At 41.5% G+C, this 17847-nt stretch overlaps 1 protein-coding gene across 6 annotated transcripts in view; it reads right to left on the bottom strand.

The window, feature by feature from the left end:
- LOC119658037 (calmodulin-A-like) overlaps window positions 1-17847 on the bottom strand; it is a 498102-nt gene that overhangs the window by 147895 nt on the left and 332360 nt on the right. For 3 of the 6 annotated variants that reach the window (XM_038065273.1, XM_038065272.1, XM_038065275.1), the window contains exon 2: window positions 5960-6715. The exons of 2 other annotated variants lie outside the window; for them this stretch is intronic. In XM_038065273.1, coding sequence (XP_037921201.1) covers window positions 5960-6049 — 90 coding nt within the window. In that variant the 5' untranslated portion in view covers window positions 6050-6715. The remainder of the gene's footprint in view (window positions 1-5959; window positions 6716-17847) is intronic. One more of the 6 variants, XM_038065274.1, reaches the window with a different exon arrangement.

The following is a 17847-nucleotide window of genomic DNA, read 5'->3' as shown; positions in this document are numbered from 1 at the left end:
CTGCAAGAGGCACTGACGAACGAGAGAAATTCAAGATCCGACGCTATGCCGGTAAAGGTACACAACCTGATGTTCCAACATCCGTCGGACCTACTCCTCGGCGGACTCTGGAGGTCAAACGGAGCATGAAAATTCCATCAAAGGTAGCACAGGGACCCAACTTAGGGCCGAACCTCTCGAACACTTCTTATGCTACTCTGCGAAGACTCGACATATAAGAAAATTTTCGTACATACTGTTTACTGTTGCAAGAAGCAGACTTAGCATATTGATGCGTTGGGTAAGCGGATTGATGATGGCTCACGGTTTATTGGTTGCAAAAAGTATTCATTTTAACTGAAAGGAAAATCCCGATCCTGAATCTCTTATCGATTGGCGAGATGATTAAAGAGTCAAAACTAACGATTACATAACGCCCAACCCAATAAGTCTCCGGTCTGATGGATAGCACCACTGGATAGAACTAACCTTTAAACCATTATTGACTAGTATGCTAAATGTCCGGATGGCTCAAGTGGTTAGAACACTGGGCTGTCGTAGCGGGAGGTCGCGGTTGAAGTCTCACTGGTGGCAGAGGGATTTGTTATTATGATTGGATGCCGGCAACCAGTCCTGCGTGGTGTACACGCTGACAGAAAAGTGTTTGCTATTGCGCTGGAAGGGAAGCGGAATATGCAAATCTTTCAATGGACTTGTGAAGGACGTTAAACTTCGGCTTCTCATCCACGATGATGAACGACTGAAGAGGTGGGAAGAACACTTCACCAGGGTCCTTAACCGTATTACATGAGATGAGTGTCCGCGTAACGTGCGGATCCGAAATGTTCCTCCAAGCAGAAGAGAAGTCAGTAGGGCCATCAATGCACTCAAACGGAGTAAAGCCGCTGGGCTTGACGGTCTCCCCACAGAGCTATTTATCGCTACTGCAGATCTGCTGCTTCTACTCGTACAGAAACCTTGGGAATCCGTGATCTTTCCCAGAGAGTGGAAGAAGGGGATGATCGTTAAGATTCCAAAAAAGGGGACCCGTTTTGAGTATGGCAATTGAAGGGATATCTACATGCTCCTTCCATCGAAAGGATGATAGTTAAACAACAGCACACGGAATATCTTTGCTGCACCTGTTCTTCATCGATATCGAGAAGGCACTCGATAGCGTGAACAGGGAGTATATCTGGAATGCCCTACGTAAAGGGTGCATTGCGGAGAAACTAATAGCTGTTATCAGAGCGACATGTGATGGCGCAAAATGTCACGTGCTGCACCGAGGTAAAATCTCGGAGGATTTTGAGATCCAATGCGGAGTCCGCCATGGTTGCATCCCGTGACCAATATTATTTCTCCATGCTATCGGTGACGTCCTTCATGCTGCCTTGTTTGGAGGACGTGGAATTCAATAGACGATGACATCTTTCCTCAGACACCTCGATTACGCTCATGACATCTGTTTGCTCTCTCACCGGATCATGGACCTTGGTCAAGTGGCTCTGGATTTGGAAAGAGAAGCAAGTGAAGTTGGACTGAAGGTCAACACCAACAAAACCAAGGTTCTGAGTCAGTTACACTGTCCTTATCTGCATTAAAGGGTAGAGCACCGAAAGCGTCGATCAATTTGTATATCTAGTAAGCTTGGTTTCTTTGCGGACGGCGGCACCAAACTGGATGTTTTCCCAGGTTAATGTGCCATGTCACAAACCGATAAAAATGATGGTGAAAAAGAATGAACTACCCTTCGAATTGCTCCCGTCCCCTCTCCAGCGGTTCTCTCCAGCAATTAGCGGCTTTTTGCAGATTTCAAAAAGATGCTCCAGGTATAGAATAGATAGTTCACTCAGATAAAGAAACGACTGCCAAACTGAGGCCTATTTTGAGAGCAAAGATTAGCATGTTATCTATATATACAAAAAGGTATCGAAAAGTTAGGAGAACGTTAGACGAAATGTATCACTTTTGAAAGAGAATATCTTGATGAATAAAGCCCTTAGTTGGACCAGAGATTTATTGAGTGGGATGTTATCTTGGATTAACGTTCGACACGAAGATGAGCTACTTCGAGTAAATCAAGGCAGTAGCGGACTGAACACTGCTGGAGTTTCGACATTAAATCGGCTGATGGCAAACGTTAGACATCCGGCCTTTAGCTTTAGCCGCCTTTTCATGAACGCAACGCAATTTGTTTTGTTCTATGGTGCACAGTTTATACTAATGCTCTTGGCAAAGAGTTGTATCGTAATTACCTACCTAATTACCTTGTGCAAATACAGAAACGGGGAGTTTCGGGGATGGCGTCTGCCTACCACATTGTGCCAGAATTGGTTGTGATGGTGGTCACGGGAGAAACTATCGTTACTCTCCTTGCTAGGCAACGTGAGACTATTAACGAGTTCAGACATTCAAGGGAGGTGGTTACTGGTAAAGAACGGGAACATACACTGAGGAGGCAGATAGTTTGCGCGGCTTTTCAGCAACTTAAGTCCGTGGTTGAACCGAAAACACGATCAGATTGATTATTTCTTTCCCAGCTTCTAAGCAGGCATGGAGATGTTCAGTATTATCTGCGTAATATTAGTAGGTGGACGACGCCGACTATTGTTTTTCAAGCGAAAGTTGGGATGGGGCAACAGTTGTCAGAAGATGCTGAGGAGCGCTGACTAAAGGAATCGTTTTGTGAATCATGATCATGTTCTTATTACGAGGATATAACTCAACGGTGGGTGACCGGATGGCAGGGGGTTTGTAGAACTAACAATTCCCCTCCTCCCCTGACCTCAGGGAAAGAAACTCCCTGACTTGCAGGCTCCTTAAAGTGAGACTATCTCAAAGTAATGTATCAGACGGAGGTATCGAATTGGTAGTCCAACGGTTTACCGTTACCGAGGTTCAACACTTAGTGAGTGAACAAAGTTACACACCCGACCTAAAATAAGTCTGGAAACCGGAAGCTAGACGCTCCCCACCTTCCTAAAAAATGGCAAAACTAAGACTGGCATCTGAAAGTACTAACCGAGATCTTTGATTTGATACCCCATGTGACAATATTTGGAAAAAAAAATGTACACAGTCCTCTTGCATGTGTGCCCCCTCCTAAATTCCACATAGAATTATGTAACTCACTGTTTGCGTGAGCGTTCACAGTTCCCACCATTCCACCAAATTTGGTGTCGATCACTACAACCATTTCCAAGAAAAATGCGTGTTCGGAGAGATAGACAAACAGACGGACAAACAGATTCAAGCAGTGCGCCGCCATCGCAAGCGTACCACAGGACTCAGTGTTGGGTCCTCTCCAGTAGAACGTGATGTATAATGGGGTCCTTGTCCTTCCCGTGCCAAAGGAGACCACGATAATCGATTTCGCAGATAATCTAGCCATGGTTGCTGTTGCGAAACAACCTGAAGATATTGAAGTGTACGCTAACGAAACCATTACTGCCATAAAAGCGTGGCTGGAGATGGTTCAATTTGATCTTGCGGAACAAAATACGGAGACGGTTTTGGTTACCAACCGTAGGAAGAGGAATACTGTTAATATTCGTGTTTGTGGCCACATTATCACTTTGAAGCGGGTTATCAGATACCTGGGGGTGATGATTGACGCTAGAATCAATTTCAAGGGAAACCTGCACTATGTCTGTGAGAACGCTGCAAATACCAGCGAATCATTATCGCGGATGATGCCTTAAATTGGAGGTCCAAGATACAGTCGCAGATTATTTATGGCCGGAGTAGTTCGCCTTACGCTATTATACGCAGCATCAGTTTGGCAGGAAGCACTAGCGTGTACGAGTAGAGTAATTGGAGGAGGGTAAACATGACTTACCGCTTAGTGGCGTTAAGGATGTGCAGCGCCTTCAGAACAATATCAGGCGAAGCAGCGTGTGTTATTGCGGAAATGATCCTGACGGATATTCTGGCAGGTGAGGCACGCTGTCTGTACGAGAAAAGGAGAATGAATCCACCTGAAAAGGATACAGAATACCAAAAGGCGGCAAGGCGAGAGTCGCTGGAAAAGTAGCAGCAACGGTAGAATGTCGCGCAGAGGGTTCACTGGATCCACATTTTGATTTCTCTTATTGAGGTGTGGATCCAGCGCCGTCATGGCGAGATTCACTACTATCTGACGCAATTCCTGTCAGGACATGGTGGTTACAGGAAGTATCTGCACCAATTCAGGTTGGATGATTCTCCCTTTTGTTCTGAATATGGTTACACACCGGAGGCTCTGGCGCGTGTTGTGTTCCACTTTCCGAGATTTTACTCAGAGCAGAACATCATCGGGGAAATGTTGAAGTCGGAGGGAAAATGGTGTACGGTGAACTCCGTAATCAAAAGTATACACACGGAACTTGGAAAAGCGGAGCGCACAAGGAAGACACGAAGAACGGAAGGTTTGGTCGCTTAAAGCGTAGTCTTCCCCAGGAAGTAATGTTTTACGGCGGGTCCACGGGAAGGAAGAAGGAGAAAGTGGGGCTGGTGTTAGCGGGTGAGAATCCCACACACTGCTGCACCCTTGCGCGGCATCTATATAAAAATCACAAGAAAATACTTTATAAACAGAAAACGTAATTATAAACTCGGAAATTAGAACCACTTATTCTAATTTCAGAGTGGCATGTATAGATAAATTAATTGCTCTAATTTACTAGTGTTCTAATTTCTGGGAGTTCTCATCTTCGAGCAGCTACTGTTGTTCGTTTAGTTCTTTCTAAACATTTAAGGAAATTGGCAGAAATGTTGTAGAATATGTTTGCAATCGGTCGTTGAACGCTTCGCCATGCACAGAAGGACGAGGTTGGACTTTGTGACCAGATATTCTCGTGATCCTTAAACTTTGCCTTCGGACACGTTACTCTCTCGATTTTTCATGATCTCTTCAATTTTGCTTTTTGATATATTCATTCTATATGTAAAAAGTATAAAATCCAATTGACAAAAGTTCATCTTAATATATATTAGATTTAACGAGCTTTCCAACCTTCTGACAATCCATCATCTTACATTTACCACTCTGACATATCTTTATATCACTTGTATTTGTTGATCTCTGTTGGGCAGTTATGCAGAAATTCATCCTTGTCGGTAGACAGCTTTTTTGTCGAGAAGTTGACGGGTTAGACTTTTTACCAATATAATTGTCTGCCCAATCTATCCAAGGTCTATCCGAAATACTACACTAAAATTAATCTAGCAATGACTCACAGATTTTGATTTTTCTAGGAAAATATCTAATTTTTTGCCAATATTATACGTAAGGGTACAAATGAAGAAACCCTTCCACTCCTTACTCTCAGTTGGAAATTGGTGGCTTATTTTGATGACAAATGGTTCATATTTGTAACCTAACAAAGTAGTTGGCGTGATATTGTGAACTCATGTCGTTTCTATAGAACTTTCAATCTTCAGATACTGTAACTGTGGCGAAGGTTAATGTCTTTCCATTATTCTTTATGTTAGAGCTTTCATCATGCGTTATTGTTTCGTTTTCGGAAAACAACAAAGTGTATTTATTCTGATGCATGTTTCGTTGCAACAAACATACTCGTAGGTAGCTGACCGTTGAACGAGATGCAAACGGCTTGCTATCAACAATAGAACCACATGCAATTGAATTAAACTTTGAACAGCACTACGACTAACCGCTACAACAACTTCAACGAGTTCTATGCTATTATTTAAACAAATACAGTACAATCTGTAAACAATGTGTATTATGGAGTTGAACATGAGTGAATGTTTCCAAGTCGGCCCCGAGGATGCACTTATGGATTTGCAGAACAAGAGTAGTCTCATGCATGATGCATTTCGTCTGGAGCTGCATCAATGCGGGCTTCCAACTTCCGAGGGAATTTGGTCAAAACGGTCTAATTTATTGCGAACAAATGTGCGTATGTGACTTTGACTGGGATGAGGATCAGTTCAAAGTTCCGCTACAATGAAATTAATTGTTTTTACTAAATACCTTACTCCGTGTACGCTGCGGCGTGGGAAAGTCTTCTTTGGATTTTCTTCTCTTATCCTTGAGAATCATACGTGCGGCTGCGAATGCCATGCTTCTGTTCTTTTGATTCGATTTTCGTGTATTATTGTCCTGAATGAGATTCGTACTCCTTTTATTTATTCTTTCCTGTTTCTGTCTCCTTCCACGTCTCCAGGAAGAACAAGGCGGTTTTTGTACCGAAAAGTCGTCTGAGCGATCGAGTGAATCGTAAGACAATGACTGCAACTGCAAACAGGAATCAAGTGCTGTACAGATACGAGCTTGAGGTAAACATGTTTACTTCGCCTTGTTCTAGTTTTTGCTATGGCTCATCTCTATGGCTGGGCTTCGTCTCAACTCCTCGCTGAGTCCCTTTGCTTCGGTATACGAGCTCCACAATCCTTTTCTTTTCTGCGGAAACGTATTATTCGCCAGCTCGTCTGTTTATCGACAAAGACTCTTTACTGAGTAGCTACGGATGCAGTGGATGACGCTATTGTTGCTGTAGCTGTCTTGGATATCTTGGTCGAAAGGGCGCCATTCCTGTTTCGTATCCTTTTCGTAATCATTTTATTTCAAATGAATTTCACTTGAATGTGTGCTATCTGCCCGTTGTTAACGACAGATTTTTCCAATTTCGAGATGCACTCAAATAGGTTCATAATGGTTTATTGTCATCCCTCTGCACTACATTTGTATTTTGTATCATGTTATGAAGCTGGAACAATGAGTGATATCCTTTCAAAGAGATAAAAAGTTTTCTGGTTAGGTGATTCTACAAGGACGATATCTGTAGGATGCTGGGCAAGTGGAAAACCTTGGTGAAATTGTTGCTTTCAGAGTGGATGAGGATTTTAGAGAAAGATTCGCAATTTGGATGATTATTCTGTGCTTTTTGTAAAAACAGTTGAAATGGAAATGCTGGGTTGATAACTGAACTTTTGCAGCTGGAACAGGACAAGGTTAATACTTTACCTAAACATTTTCTCAAAGATCTTTGCATTTTGACTACAACGGACAGATTGTCTGACGGCTTTTGACAATTGAAGAACAAGACTATGTAGGAGTGGTGTAATTTATGTCCTTGATAAGTTGCTTCGGAGCTGAACCTCTTGTTAGTATTTAAATACTTGGTTTAATTTAGTATGTGTGGATTTTATTCATTTGTTCTTATTAATGAGTGCTTAGTATACCACTTACCTTGGACTAACGCGCAAATACTAGGTGTTTTACATAAAGATTCAAACAATTTTCTTCTGTTTAGTTTTTATAGTAAATATCACATTTTTCAGAATAGTTTAATGATTGTAGATGTGTGTCGAATTCCAGATAATGGTGTTTAATTGGCCTCGTAGAAACTAACCCGTATTGAAATAAATCACTGTCGTTTGTCGTGTGAGCCGTGTGATACCGAAAATATACAAGCGAGTCGACTCTATTCATTTAGTTTTGAAGATGTGCAATTCCCGATAATGCTTCCAGTTTGTAGTCTGTGAACCACACCTATGCGTCATTGCTGACAGTTTCTAGCAACGTGCTTTAGCTGCCCCAACGACTTCTCAAGGGAGTTAAACTCTCCCACCATTATTGTGTGGTGTGACAGTGCGTTCCATTATATTATAATAAACAATGGAGTTGTCGCTTGTCCTCAATATGGGATCCATCCCCTGCCACTTCTTCCTTTTGATCAACCCGAGGGGGTCTGGCAAATTCACGCAGATATGAGTTCAAGAAAGCCCAGAACTTATGAGAAATAGTGGGGGTAATTTTCAAAGTTCTGCCTCTAACACGGACCTGCATAAACTTGTTGTTGATGTTGAGATAGATCCAATTGATGAAGAAGGAAGTTGTCAGAATTACCACTGTTTATGTGTGACGACTATCAAGTTTGACGGCGCCGTCGACAGGAATAACGCTTTGAAGATATATTGACCTCCTTTATATTCTGTCATGAATGCAAATAAGAAGAGTGCGATAACCAGTTCAACTAACAACTTTGGCTTCACGGGTTTAGTTGTAGTTCATCGATGGTCGGAGGGACCCTTTTTATAAACCAGTTTATCTTAAAATTAATGCTAGCCATCCTCTCTCTTGAGGTCTACTTGCATATTAAATTAAACAATCGGTCATAAGACTAAGATGGAAGAATTCGATATTCAGTTTCCGCATAGTCGACTTCCTACCAATTACTAACTAAATTTAGAGCCCTATCTAGGTCCATAGAAACCTCAATTAGGAACGCCTATTCCGAATATGTGTGAAACATTGAAGGTTCTTTCAAGCCAAGGGAACCTAAGTCTCGACTACTTCGCCTGTTGCCATCATTAAATTTAATGCTTGTTTTCCACACTCCATAGCCTTTGTAAAGACGGGAGAAATGAACGGAAGATAATCCTGAGTGGCCAGAGCCGACCAAGAGGTGACAGTTTCCCCGAAGACCTAAAAATTTGGCTAAATCGGTGTTCCGTCGAGACGTGCTTTCTTGCTTGTTTGTTACCTTGGCTCGGGATGGGGTGGTTCTTTAAATACATCACTTCCCCAGTCTCATTATTATATAAATTCCATTGACTCAGTTGACGGTCACATGTTCATATGATGTCTTATCGTGTAGTCAATTTATGCGGAACAGACAGTTTTGACCCACTATAGTTTTGCTAATTATAGTCGGATTTGTACCAAACTGCCCAATGGGATGCTCTATATTATCATCTATATTATAATCATATGTAGTCATCTATAAATGAAAAGATTGTTTTTTGATTGGGACAACCAATTTTTTTTTATTAGCGTAAATCTATATTTCGTGAGCCAGTTGCTCACTGCGATTATTATATTTACCACTGGCAAAATGTCTTACGCAGACATATTAAGAGAAGTCAGGCCGATTCGAAGGAACCAAAAAAGTAATATCATCGACTAGAACTGCGGGTCTTGGACCCGAAATTTTGAATTTATTGCATGCAATATACACTGGGGAGATTGGTGTGACTTTTGTTAGTCGTCAAGTAACTCGTGATATGTCCTGGAACGTCAAGGATACTACACCTACAACGATCACCAGGAAATAGTCTTCAATCGAAGGAAGAGCACATCAGATTGGTCGGTAGATGCGAGTTATTGATGTCGGGGCGTTATACTTTCCCCAGTCGATGTATGATTGAGCCAGACAGACGGCTCAGAGGGCAATGAGTGGGACTGACCAGAAGGTGAAACAGTAAATCTGCAAGATAACAAGAAGAAACCGCGAGCTAGTTATACTGTGAAGTACGCCTCTTCGCAGAGGCGGTATACGCATTGCGAAGCACCTAGGGGATTCCAGTGACGAAATTCAAAGATCGGGCAGTTCCTATCTCCTCCTGAAAATTGTTCCCGGCGTTCATACGCGCCAACAGCCTCCAAAGGCATTTAAACATACTAGTAGTAATGAAAGAAGTATTAATCTGGAACAGGTTGGGATATAACAAAGAATTGATTTTCAACCAGTATTTGCAGTATGCTTGTGTTAAGGTTTCCAATGTTAATATGGTCCTGCCAAGGATGATGTCGAATGTTGCTAGCCTACAATCTTTGCAGTTAGAGTGCTGGCCCTATACTGCTTCATGCCGTAGTATCAGCTTGGGCAACTGGATGAAGTGTGTAGTTTACAGGAGGACCGCCTTAACAATACACTATGGCTTCAGAATCGGCTTAGGTAAAGTGGCTTACGCGCTAGCCTGAATGATAGCAATCGATATTGGGTTGATAAAATCAGGCCCGATTTGGTCCCGGGCAGATGTGAGGCAGCGTCTGATGAGTTCCCTCTGCCCTGGACGACACCGTCGTCAATTTTTTTGCTTTTTTGAAATCTTGGGTTCAACTCGAAAAAGAGAAGTCCGTGAACTACAAAAGAGGAAATAAGTTGCTTCCCAAGTGGTTCGGTCCATCACTAAGCGGGTGCGGACTCAGGACTTCCAGCATCCCCAACAAAAAAATATAATCCTTGGATATTTTGCAATGGGGGTAACTGTGTTCGAACAGAGTCTCCCTGATACCTAGACGACTGCTACGGGGGGCTACGGCAAGGCAGAATTTCTAATTACCATACTTGCGGGAACCAAATGAGTACACCAATAAAAAAGATTAAAAGAACTTATAACAATCAAACGAGACTCTGTACCGGACACAAATAATTCCATTAGGCAATAAGACTTAGCATAGAACTAAATCGTTAACAATGGAACCAAGGTAGAGGGGAGCACCGGGTATCAGCCAGCAGGAGGGAAATGCTTTCAAGAAACCCAAATCAGAACCGAAGAGGTAGGAAATCAGAGCTAGATGAGCGATGAAAGTAGAAGTCATTAGGCTCGCCGTTAGGTATATTAGTGCGGTGAAGGGCATTCAACTGGCTACACTGTTGAGAGTATTTGAAACATTCACTTGTGAGGAGCAGGAAATCGAAGATATTGCCGTCAGGCAGATGTGCAGAGCTTTTCCACCATTTCCTTTCTTGGAGAACTATACGATGGAGAACACTGCGAAATGATTTAAGACTGTAGACCTGAAATTGCTAGTCTAGACGGGAACAGAACTGATGACAAGTGCTGGGGATGATATGCCAGAAGCACGCATGGTAACAGTGTACCTTCACAAAGTCGTAGCTCTGAAGAAGCTTTTTAGCCTCCTAATTGCAGTACGCGATAATGGATTACGGTTTTTAGAAGCAAGGATTCAAATTTCCAATCATTGGGGTAGATGAGCGATCCCTGGAGGCAACTAAATACCACAGCTGTCTTATTAATTATAGATGTTACGACATAAAATACATGCGCATGTGCACATGTACAAGCCGTGGATGTATACTGCGGAGAACATATCGAGCGGAAAGCCTAACGAGATCCCCGGGAGGGGAAGTGGATCTGGTGGCTACTGAGGAAGAAAAGCTGGGCTAGCTAGGCCTGGTTCTTTTAGGATTTGATTCGAAAGAAGGCGCGAAAACTCTTCAACTGAGCGAAACAAACTGGAGACTGGCGGAGGTATAAAAATGAGCTGACGCCGCATAGCGACGCGACCAGGGAAGCGAAACGAAGCAGTTTCAGGGAATTCTTCAACATTCTGCTGACACCCTAACAGCAGACAGAAGGAAAAAAAAATAATTGGAAGCCAATAAAAGCGGTATGTTCGGTAGTTAGAGTTAGATGAAATTTCAACCACTAGAATCGTACGGAGTAGGTGTTTTTTTCCCAGCATTCTCCAAAGAGGTCTAGAAATCATCTTAGCATCTCTTCTAGGAGCGGTAAGGGACGCGTTGCTTTGGGATCTTTACTAAGGACATAGAAGCTGGCAAAAGAGGTTATCCAGAAAGGGGGTAAGAAGGATATTTACTCTCTGAATTTTTCACAACAACTCGCCTAACTACGTTCGTACTCAAAATGGTAGAGAAGGTCGTAGAAAACTATATTAGAACTGACCTTCTAATGCGTAATCCCCTATGCCGCGTCAACGCGCTTATCAGGCAGAATGGTCAACCGAGACTACTCTGTATCAGCTGACGAATGTATTACGGAATGGTACAGAAACAAAACAAATACTACATCGCATACAGAGATACGAGATATCTTGATCCGTAATAGGGTAGAAAACCATCTGGCCTTCTAGATGGATTAGCAGAATTTTAGAGAACGGGCAGATAAAAGTACCGAGTGGTACAAATTATATTCATGAAAACTTCCAAGTGTGTCCACATGGTGTGGTATTATCATCGTTCGTGTGGAGTATGGTAGTGGGTAAACTGTTAGAAGAGCTAACAACTGCTGCAATCGAAGTCCAGGGTTGCACTGACGACATTATTTTAATCTATAGGGCGAAACATGAGGGCTCCCTATGCGATAGAATCCAAACTCAACTAAGAATTTCTAGTAATTCGTGCAGGAAAGCGAGGTTGCGTATCAATCTAGCAGAAACCATAATCTTATCATTCATTAAGAAGCGCAGGCTTGATCACCTGAGCGCCATTAGAAGCAGGGTTCACATATATACGAATTATGCAAGACCAAAAACTACCCTCGAAGATATATGTTGGTAACATATGCCGCAAAAGCTATAAGGGCTCCGAAGCCTTGCAGATCCATAGCCGGACAAAAATGAGGATACACCCCGAAAATACTAATTTGGATGCAATTGTAAGGCTGGTAATCTGGCAGACAGAACTCTAGTCAAAACTTCTTCAACTTAAATACTGGCTTGCGGGAGCGTCACTGGATAATAAGGACATATCCAATGGCATTTGCAATCAACTCATCTCCATCTTTATATACACATGCAGGCCATACATGTAAAAGGGGGGTGTAAAATTTTTTTTCACCAAATATAGTCATGTGGGGTATCAAATGAATGGTCTCAATTAGTACTTTTCGAAGCCGAGTTGTCAGTAGTTTTGAGATTTGTTAAAAAGGCGGGGAGTGGGAGGGGTGCAAAGTGATGATTTCTTTAAAGGAGCCATTCTCAGAAACTCTGTACGGTACCCAGGCCTCAAAATACTCTCCATATCGATATCTGTTCAAATTAAGCTAATAATAGTATATTACTATATTTTTGGGAAAATTGAGTAAAAAGTTTATCCCAGAGTTACAAAAGTAGTAGTATAAAATATAATATGAAGCATAATATCTCCAAGTTTGACCAAAATCATACTATTAGTAACAAAGTTACAGTAGCTCAAAGTTGTCTTTACCGTGTAAATTTACAACCCAAAGCATATTCTTAACGGGCTACGTACAAATGGGATAGTTCTACACTCAAATATACTCACAGAAGAAGTAAACAAAACCTTTCATACCTGAAGCGCCCAGCTTCCGGTTTCCCGACTTGTTTAAACCTGACCAAGAAGAGCCTACATATCATAGTAAGAATACGCACTAGTCATTGTTAGCTAAATGATCACCCTTGGAAGCTAGGGATATCGACAGACACTGTTTGTGGATCTGTGAGAAGAGTGACGAAACTTGTATGCAATTTCTGCGACAGCTCTGTCAGGCAAATGTGGAAACAAGGTTCAGGCACTTGGGAGAGTACTCAATACCCGATGTCAAGTTGAAAGACTTGGAAGTAGGGAATATATGTATTTAAATTCCTGATGGTTATATGCTCACATACTATAGTTTTAATTATAGTAAAGGGGCACAATCATTATTTGAGGGATCTTTGGTATTCACAGCATATTCTTTGAATGTGATGTGGAATGCGGCCAGAGCCTCGTCATGAATTGTCAGTATCCGCATTTATTAAGCTTCTCTTGGGTATTGGGTTCAGGGAGTATTTGGGTTGCTCCTTTGGTCAGTTCGGTAAATTGGTGACTCCACAGCGAGTTCAAGTAAAATTTCATGGAGAATTTGTTGCTTAGTTAGTAGCGCAGCTGCATTATTATTCACTATCACTCGGTACTGGTTACTGGAACGTTCTGTTCCGGAATATGATTTAGTTCCAAGAAATAGATAAGAAACGCGTCATGGAGTCGATGTTTGTACCCTACTGGATTCCATTTCAAGTCCGTGACACGATAGCGGACGATAAATTCGTTGGGGAAATTCATCCAAAGCATATCACGGTTATGTCTCCCTTCCCTGGTCGATGACAACGTGACCGCTAAAACGTCAAAGGGCGAATAGCTACACGAATGCGACATTCAACCGTGGCAACAGAGCCCCAATGTTGCAATGTCCCATGGTTAGCTCCAAAGGCAGGGAAGGTATTTGCAGGGGAGCCGCTGATATACAATGTAACGTCAGTGCAATTCATCTGGCAGGCGCGTCAATTCCTTCAACCCGAATTACAAATTTTTTTAAGGAGGTTTACAAGGCTTCTACCAAAATGCAAATATACATACACTGAGTAGACGTCAGAATTGGGGTAATGACTGGGAAAAATTTTTGAAATATTTTAAAGTTTCTAAGCTTACTGTGAGTAATTATTAGATAATATCACTCAAAGAAAGGTACAATTCCTCTCAAGTTCTCTTGGTCCCTTTAAGGTTGAGACTCGGTACGACACCATTCATTACGTAACTTGAGATCATTACCAACTCCAATAACTTGGATCTACTCTATACCTCTCAGTTGTTTAACGGTTACATCGTCTCGCTGTATTTCTCCTTATCCCTTTTATTCATCGCATTCTAATTAAGGAGAGTCAATTAAATTAAAAGCCATTGGGTTGAAGAGTGAGCTGCGTTTTGTTGAAGTAGAAGCAGATATTAACAGGAACAATAAATTGTCGTATAATTTCAACAAACATATACACATGTATATATGCATGCATATGCAAGACGCCGTGGAAGGGAACTTCGTTTCGACGAAAAGAAGAAGAACTTTCTTGGCTTTAAGTCACCAGAAAGCACTTTATCTTGCAAAGTGGGTACTAACTCTGAAGACATGGTGGAAACAAGTAAAGTATCATAACTCATTTAAAATACGGCAGAGAATAAAATGAAGATATTGTCGACATCTCGTGCATTTTTTAACGATGCGGAGCGGGACTACGCCGGGCTAAGTACCAGGTAAGTTGTCAGGATTATAGGGAACAGGGAGTGGATCGTAACGAAATAATATATTGCTTCGTGGCAGGGAAATGAGATTACTTTAATTCTCCTCTATTTTGGTTGGAAAGGTTAATAAGTTTAGTCTTACAATGCTGTGGTTCAGTCTCGGTGGATACAACAAGCAAGAAATCGACTCAAGGGGAATACTTGGGACTGGTTATCTAATTTTAATGGAGGTACCAATCCATAATCAAATTTCTTCAACATTATTTTTAGTTGGACACGTATTGCCGAACCCTACCATATTTCTCTGGGTCAGAGATAAAGTTAATGCGTTTGAACAGTATATTTTATAACCCCTCAACTTCAGTGTGGAAGTTCTGTTCTAACATACATACTTCACCTTTCCTCGATTATTCGCAAATAGAGAGGATCAGGATTTCGAAGTTTTCATGAAATATTATAAGAGATAAAATGTCAGCATTTCGAAAGATTGCACTTCTGCTAACAGATTTCTATGAAGCACTATAGAATTCGTTTAAATATGACTTATGCAACCGGCACTGAGTTCGTTCATTCGAACGCATGACTCTCATAATGCTGGAAGCTCTTCGGATTCAAATCCACAATGCGATATATTCGTGTACGACGTAGGGTGTGGAGACATCCATCCAATTCTGAATGTGACATAATTCTATGTCCTTGTGGAACTGATTACGAAAAAGACTCTGCGTTCCCTTCTAACTGCACCCTAATGAGACCATATGTGTCTCATAAATTTCAGGCGAACGTACACAAGACTGAAGGACGTGATAGCGCTTCCTCATTCATAGTTCGAGACATGTTAACATAAGGATGTAATCTTTGCTTCCGACTAAAACTAATTTGGGTCAGACAAGCAATAATGTGGTCATTATAGAATTAACATAACGTTTGGTGGTTCCTTTCTGAACTGGCCATGCAGTGAATGCTGCTAAATGCACCGGAAGTGGGAGTCCATTTCTGCAGTATGGAGGGCCATTGTCTGTAGTCTATCTGAAAATCGATATTTGACTTTGCTGTGTTCTAGATAAGCCACGGACAGAGAAGTATTCAATTCAAAATCAAATCCCTCGATGGTTAAGGAGTGCACACGTTGCCAGGAGAAGTCCTTCTCGTTGCAACTATTCATGCGACTACTGCTCAACCAATGGAAAAGAGTTCAGTTGGGTTTTTTCCACTGAGTTCACAATTTCCATTCGAATCCTGAAAAAGGATGAGCTGCAGAGGTAGAGCGCTACTGCGGTTGCATGTTTTATTTTCTTCTTTGATTTCCTTTATTCCATTTAAATGAATGTCTAAATCCTCTTTTCTTCTCAATAATTCTCCGTTAAACTTGTGATACACAGGGGCAATCAGGAAATCGAAACTTCTATTCATGTGTGTGCAGTAATTAGAAAAGCAATTAAAACGGAAAAATGTTCTGTTTGAGCTTCACTGGGGAGCATATTAAAGCTCCGTCAGCCGAATTATGCCATACTTGCAAATTCGAAAAATCTCTTAATGAGTTATTGTTTTGCAAAATATCTTAATTTCATTGTTTGATTTCAATTTATTTTCACTGAGGGAGGGGGGAGTTGGGAGGTAGGGCATGGTTGGCATAGACCTACAATAAAGTTGATTATTCTCAATTACGAGGGCAGCTATAAAATATTTCTCAAAAAAATTTATCGTTCAATTCAGAGAATAAACAAGGACGCCAGGTATGGATGCTATCTCATCGGTTCATATCTGCAATATCATCGTTGATTTTAATGGAGTAAAGAGACAATTTTTTTACTTTCCGGCCAGTGTCGTTTGTGGACAGTAGACCAAAAATTAGAGAACCTTCTTAATATTAGATATTCTGACCGATTCCATAGTTTTCCCCTGAGTTTGTGGAGGAGTGTAGTACAGTGGATCTCTGGCCGTCTTCAGTCTGAGGACCAAGCCCTTAGGTTTGATTTGACCGAATGATTAGGTATTTTTGCAATGATTTTATGGATGATTGACGAGTAAAGATGGCTGGGTGATGTATGTAATATCACAAAAGTGATGTCACCTTACCTACCGAGTGCGATTCAAACATTATAACATCACCTAACATAATCGCACTGCTTAACATCACCACGTTAACTGACACCGCCACATTACCACAGTGATGGTGATATTACTTTGCTGAGAAGTATTTTTTTGTAATGTGATATCTCATTACGAAACGTCACCAAACATTTTTTTCGTAGCACACGTGGCGGCAGCAGCTGTTATATGCTGAGTCGATGCTGACGCCGCTAGAAAATGATTTTGGATAGATATGAATATGGGAATGCTGATTCTCGGCTTTAAGTAACTGTTTTGTGTAATCCCTTGGCAATTAATGTTGGTGGTGTACAATTCGCCCAGGCGACGATCGAGTACCGATGCCGAATATCGGTTACTTTGTTTTCAGTTTTCTCGGCTGGCTTCAAGGAGAGAGGATGATTTCGATTTTCTGAGTGGTAAATATACTTTTAATGACGCCAAGTAAAGACAACTTCTAAGTGAAATTAAACTCGATTGCGAAGAACTCGATGTTCTTTGTATGTGAAAATATTGTACTATCAAATGTCTTCTTCAGAATATTTTGTTCTTTTTCTTCTCTTGTATGAGAGGTTCATTCATTCTTCATTGATACTTATTTGGCGCCGCTGAACACTTTACGCTATGAATGTAATAAATGCAGGGCAAATGACTCTAGTGATAAATAACATTTGATAATACCATATGTACGATTAGGCTAATGAAGGGGTCGAGCAGTCCACTCCAGAATACACTGATGCGGAATATGGCTTCCTGGAGCCAACCTGTCTCTCTCTGATTGTGATATTTCTCTCTTCAAGAGTGGTATGTGGTTGTCCAGGAGCCGAGGCTCTCGTCTACCAAGATCGTTCATGAGTGGTGATAGCCACACCCTGTATGAAAAGACCCTACTGTTAACAAAACGATACGGATCTACAGTGAGGAGCCGATAAAAAAATTTCCAAATTCATTTTGTCATGTGAACTGTGCCCATTGGATAATTTTCAGTAGGGTGTAACGAACGAAACCTCACTGAAACCTAGTCGCCTCAATGAGTAAGTTTGGTCTTACCATGCTATGGAGGCCTATGGTACGGCAGACCTTCTAATTCCCTTCCTCGTGGGAACCAAATGCGTACATAAATTAAAATAAATTAATTTAAAACAAAACAAGCCGGGCTCCGGGCACAAGAACTGGGCAAACTAGGTGATTACACCTTAAAAAGGAAGAAGTTTATGTATCAAGCAGTGGAGCCAAGGTAAACATTGGCATACAGCGAGAA

Source organism: Hermetia illucens, chromosome 5 (assembly GCF_905115235.1).
Source record: "Hermetia illucens chromosome 5, iHerIll2.2.curated.20191125, whole genome shotgun sequence".
Taxonomy (NCBI): Eukaryota; Metazoa; Arthropoda; class Insecta; order Diptera; family Stratiomyidae; genus Hermetia; species Hermetia illucens.
This window is presented reverse-complemented; position numbering and strand designations above follow the sequence as displayed.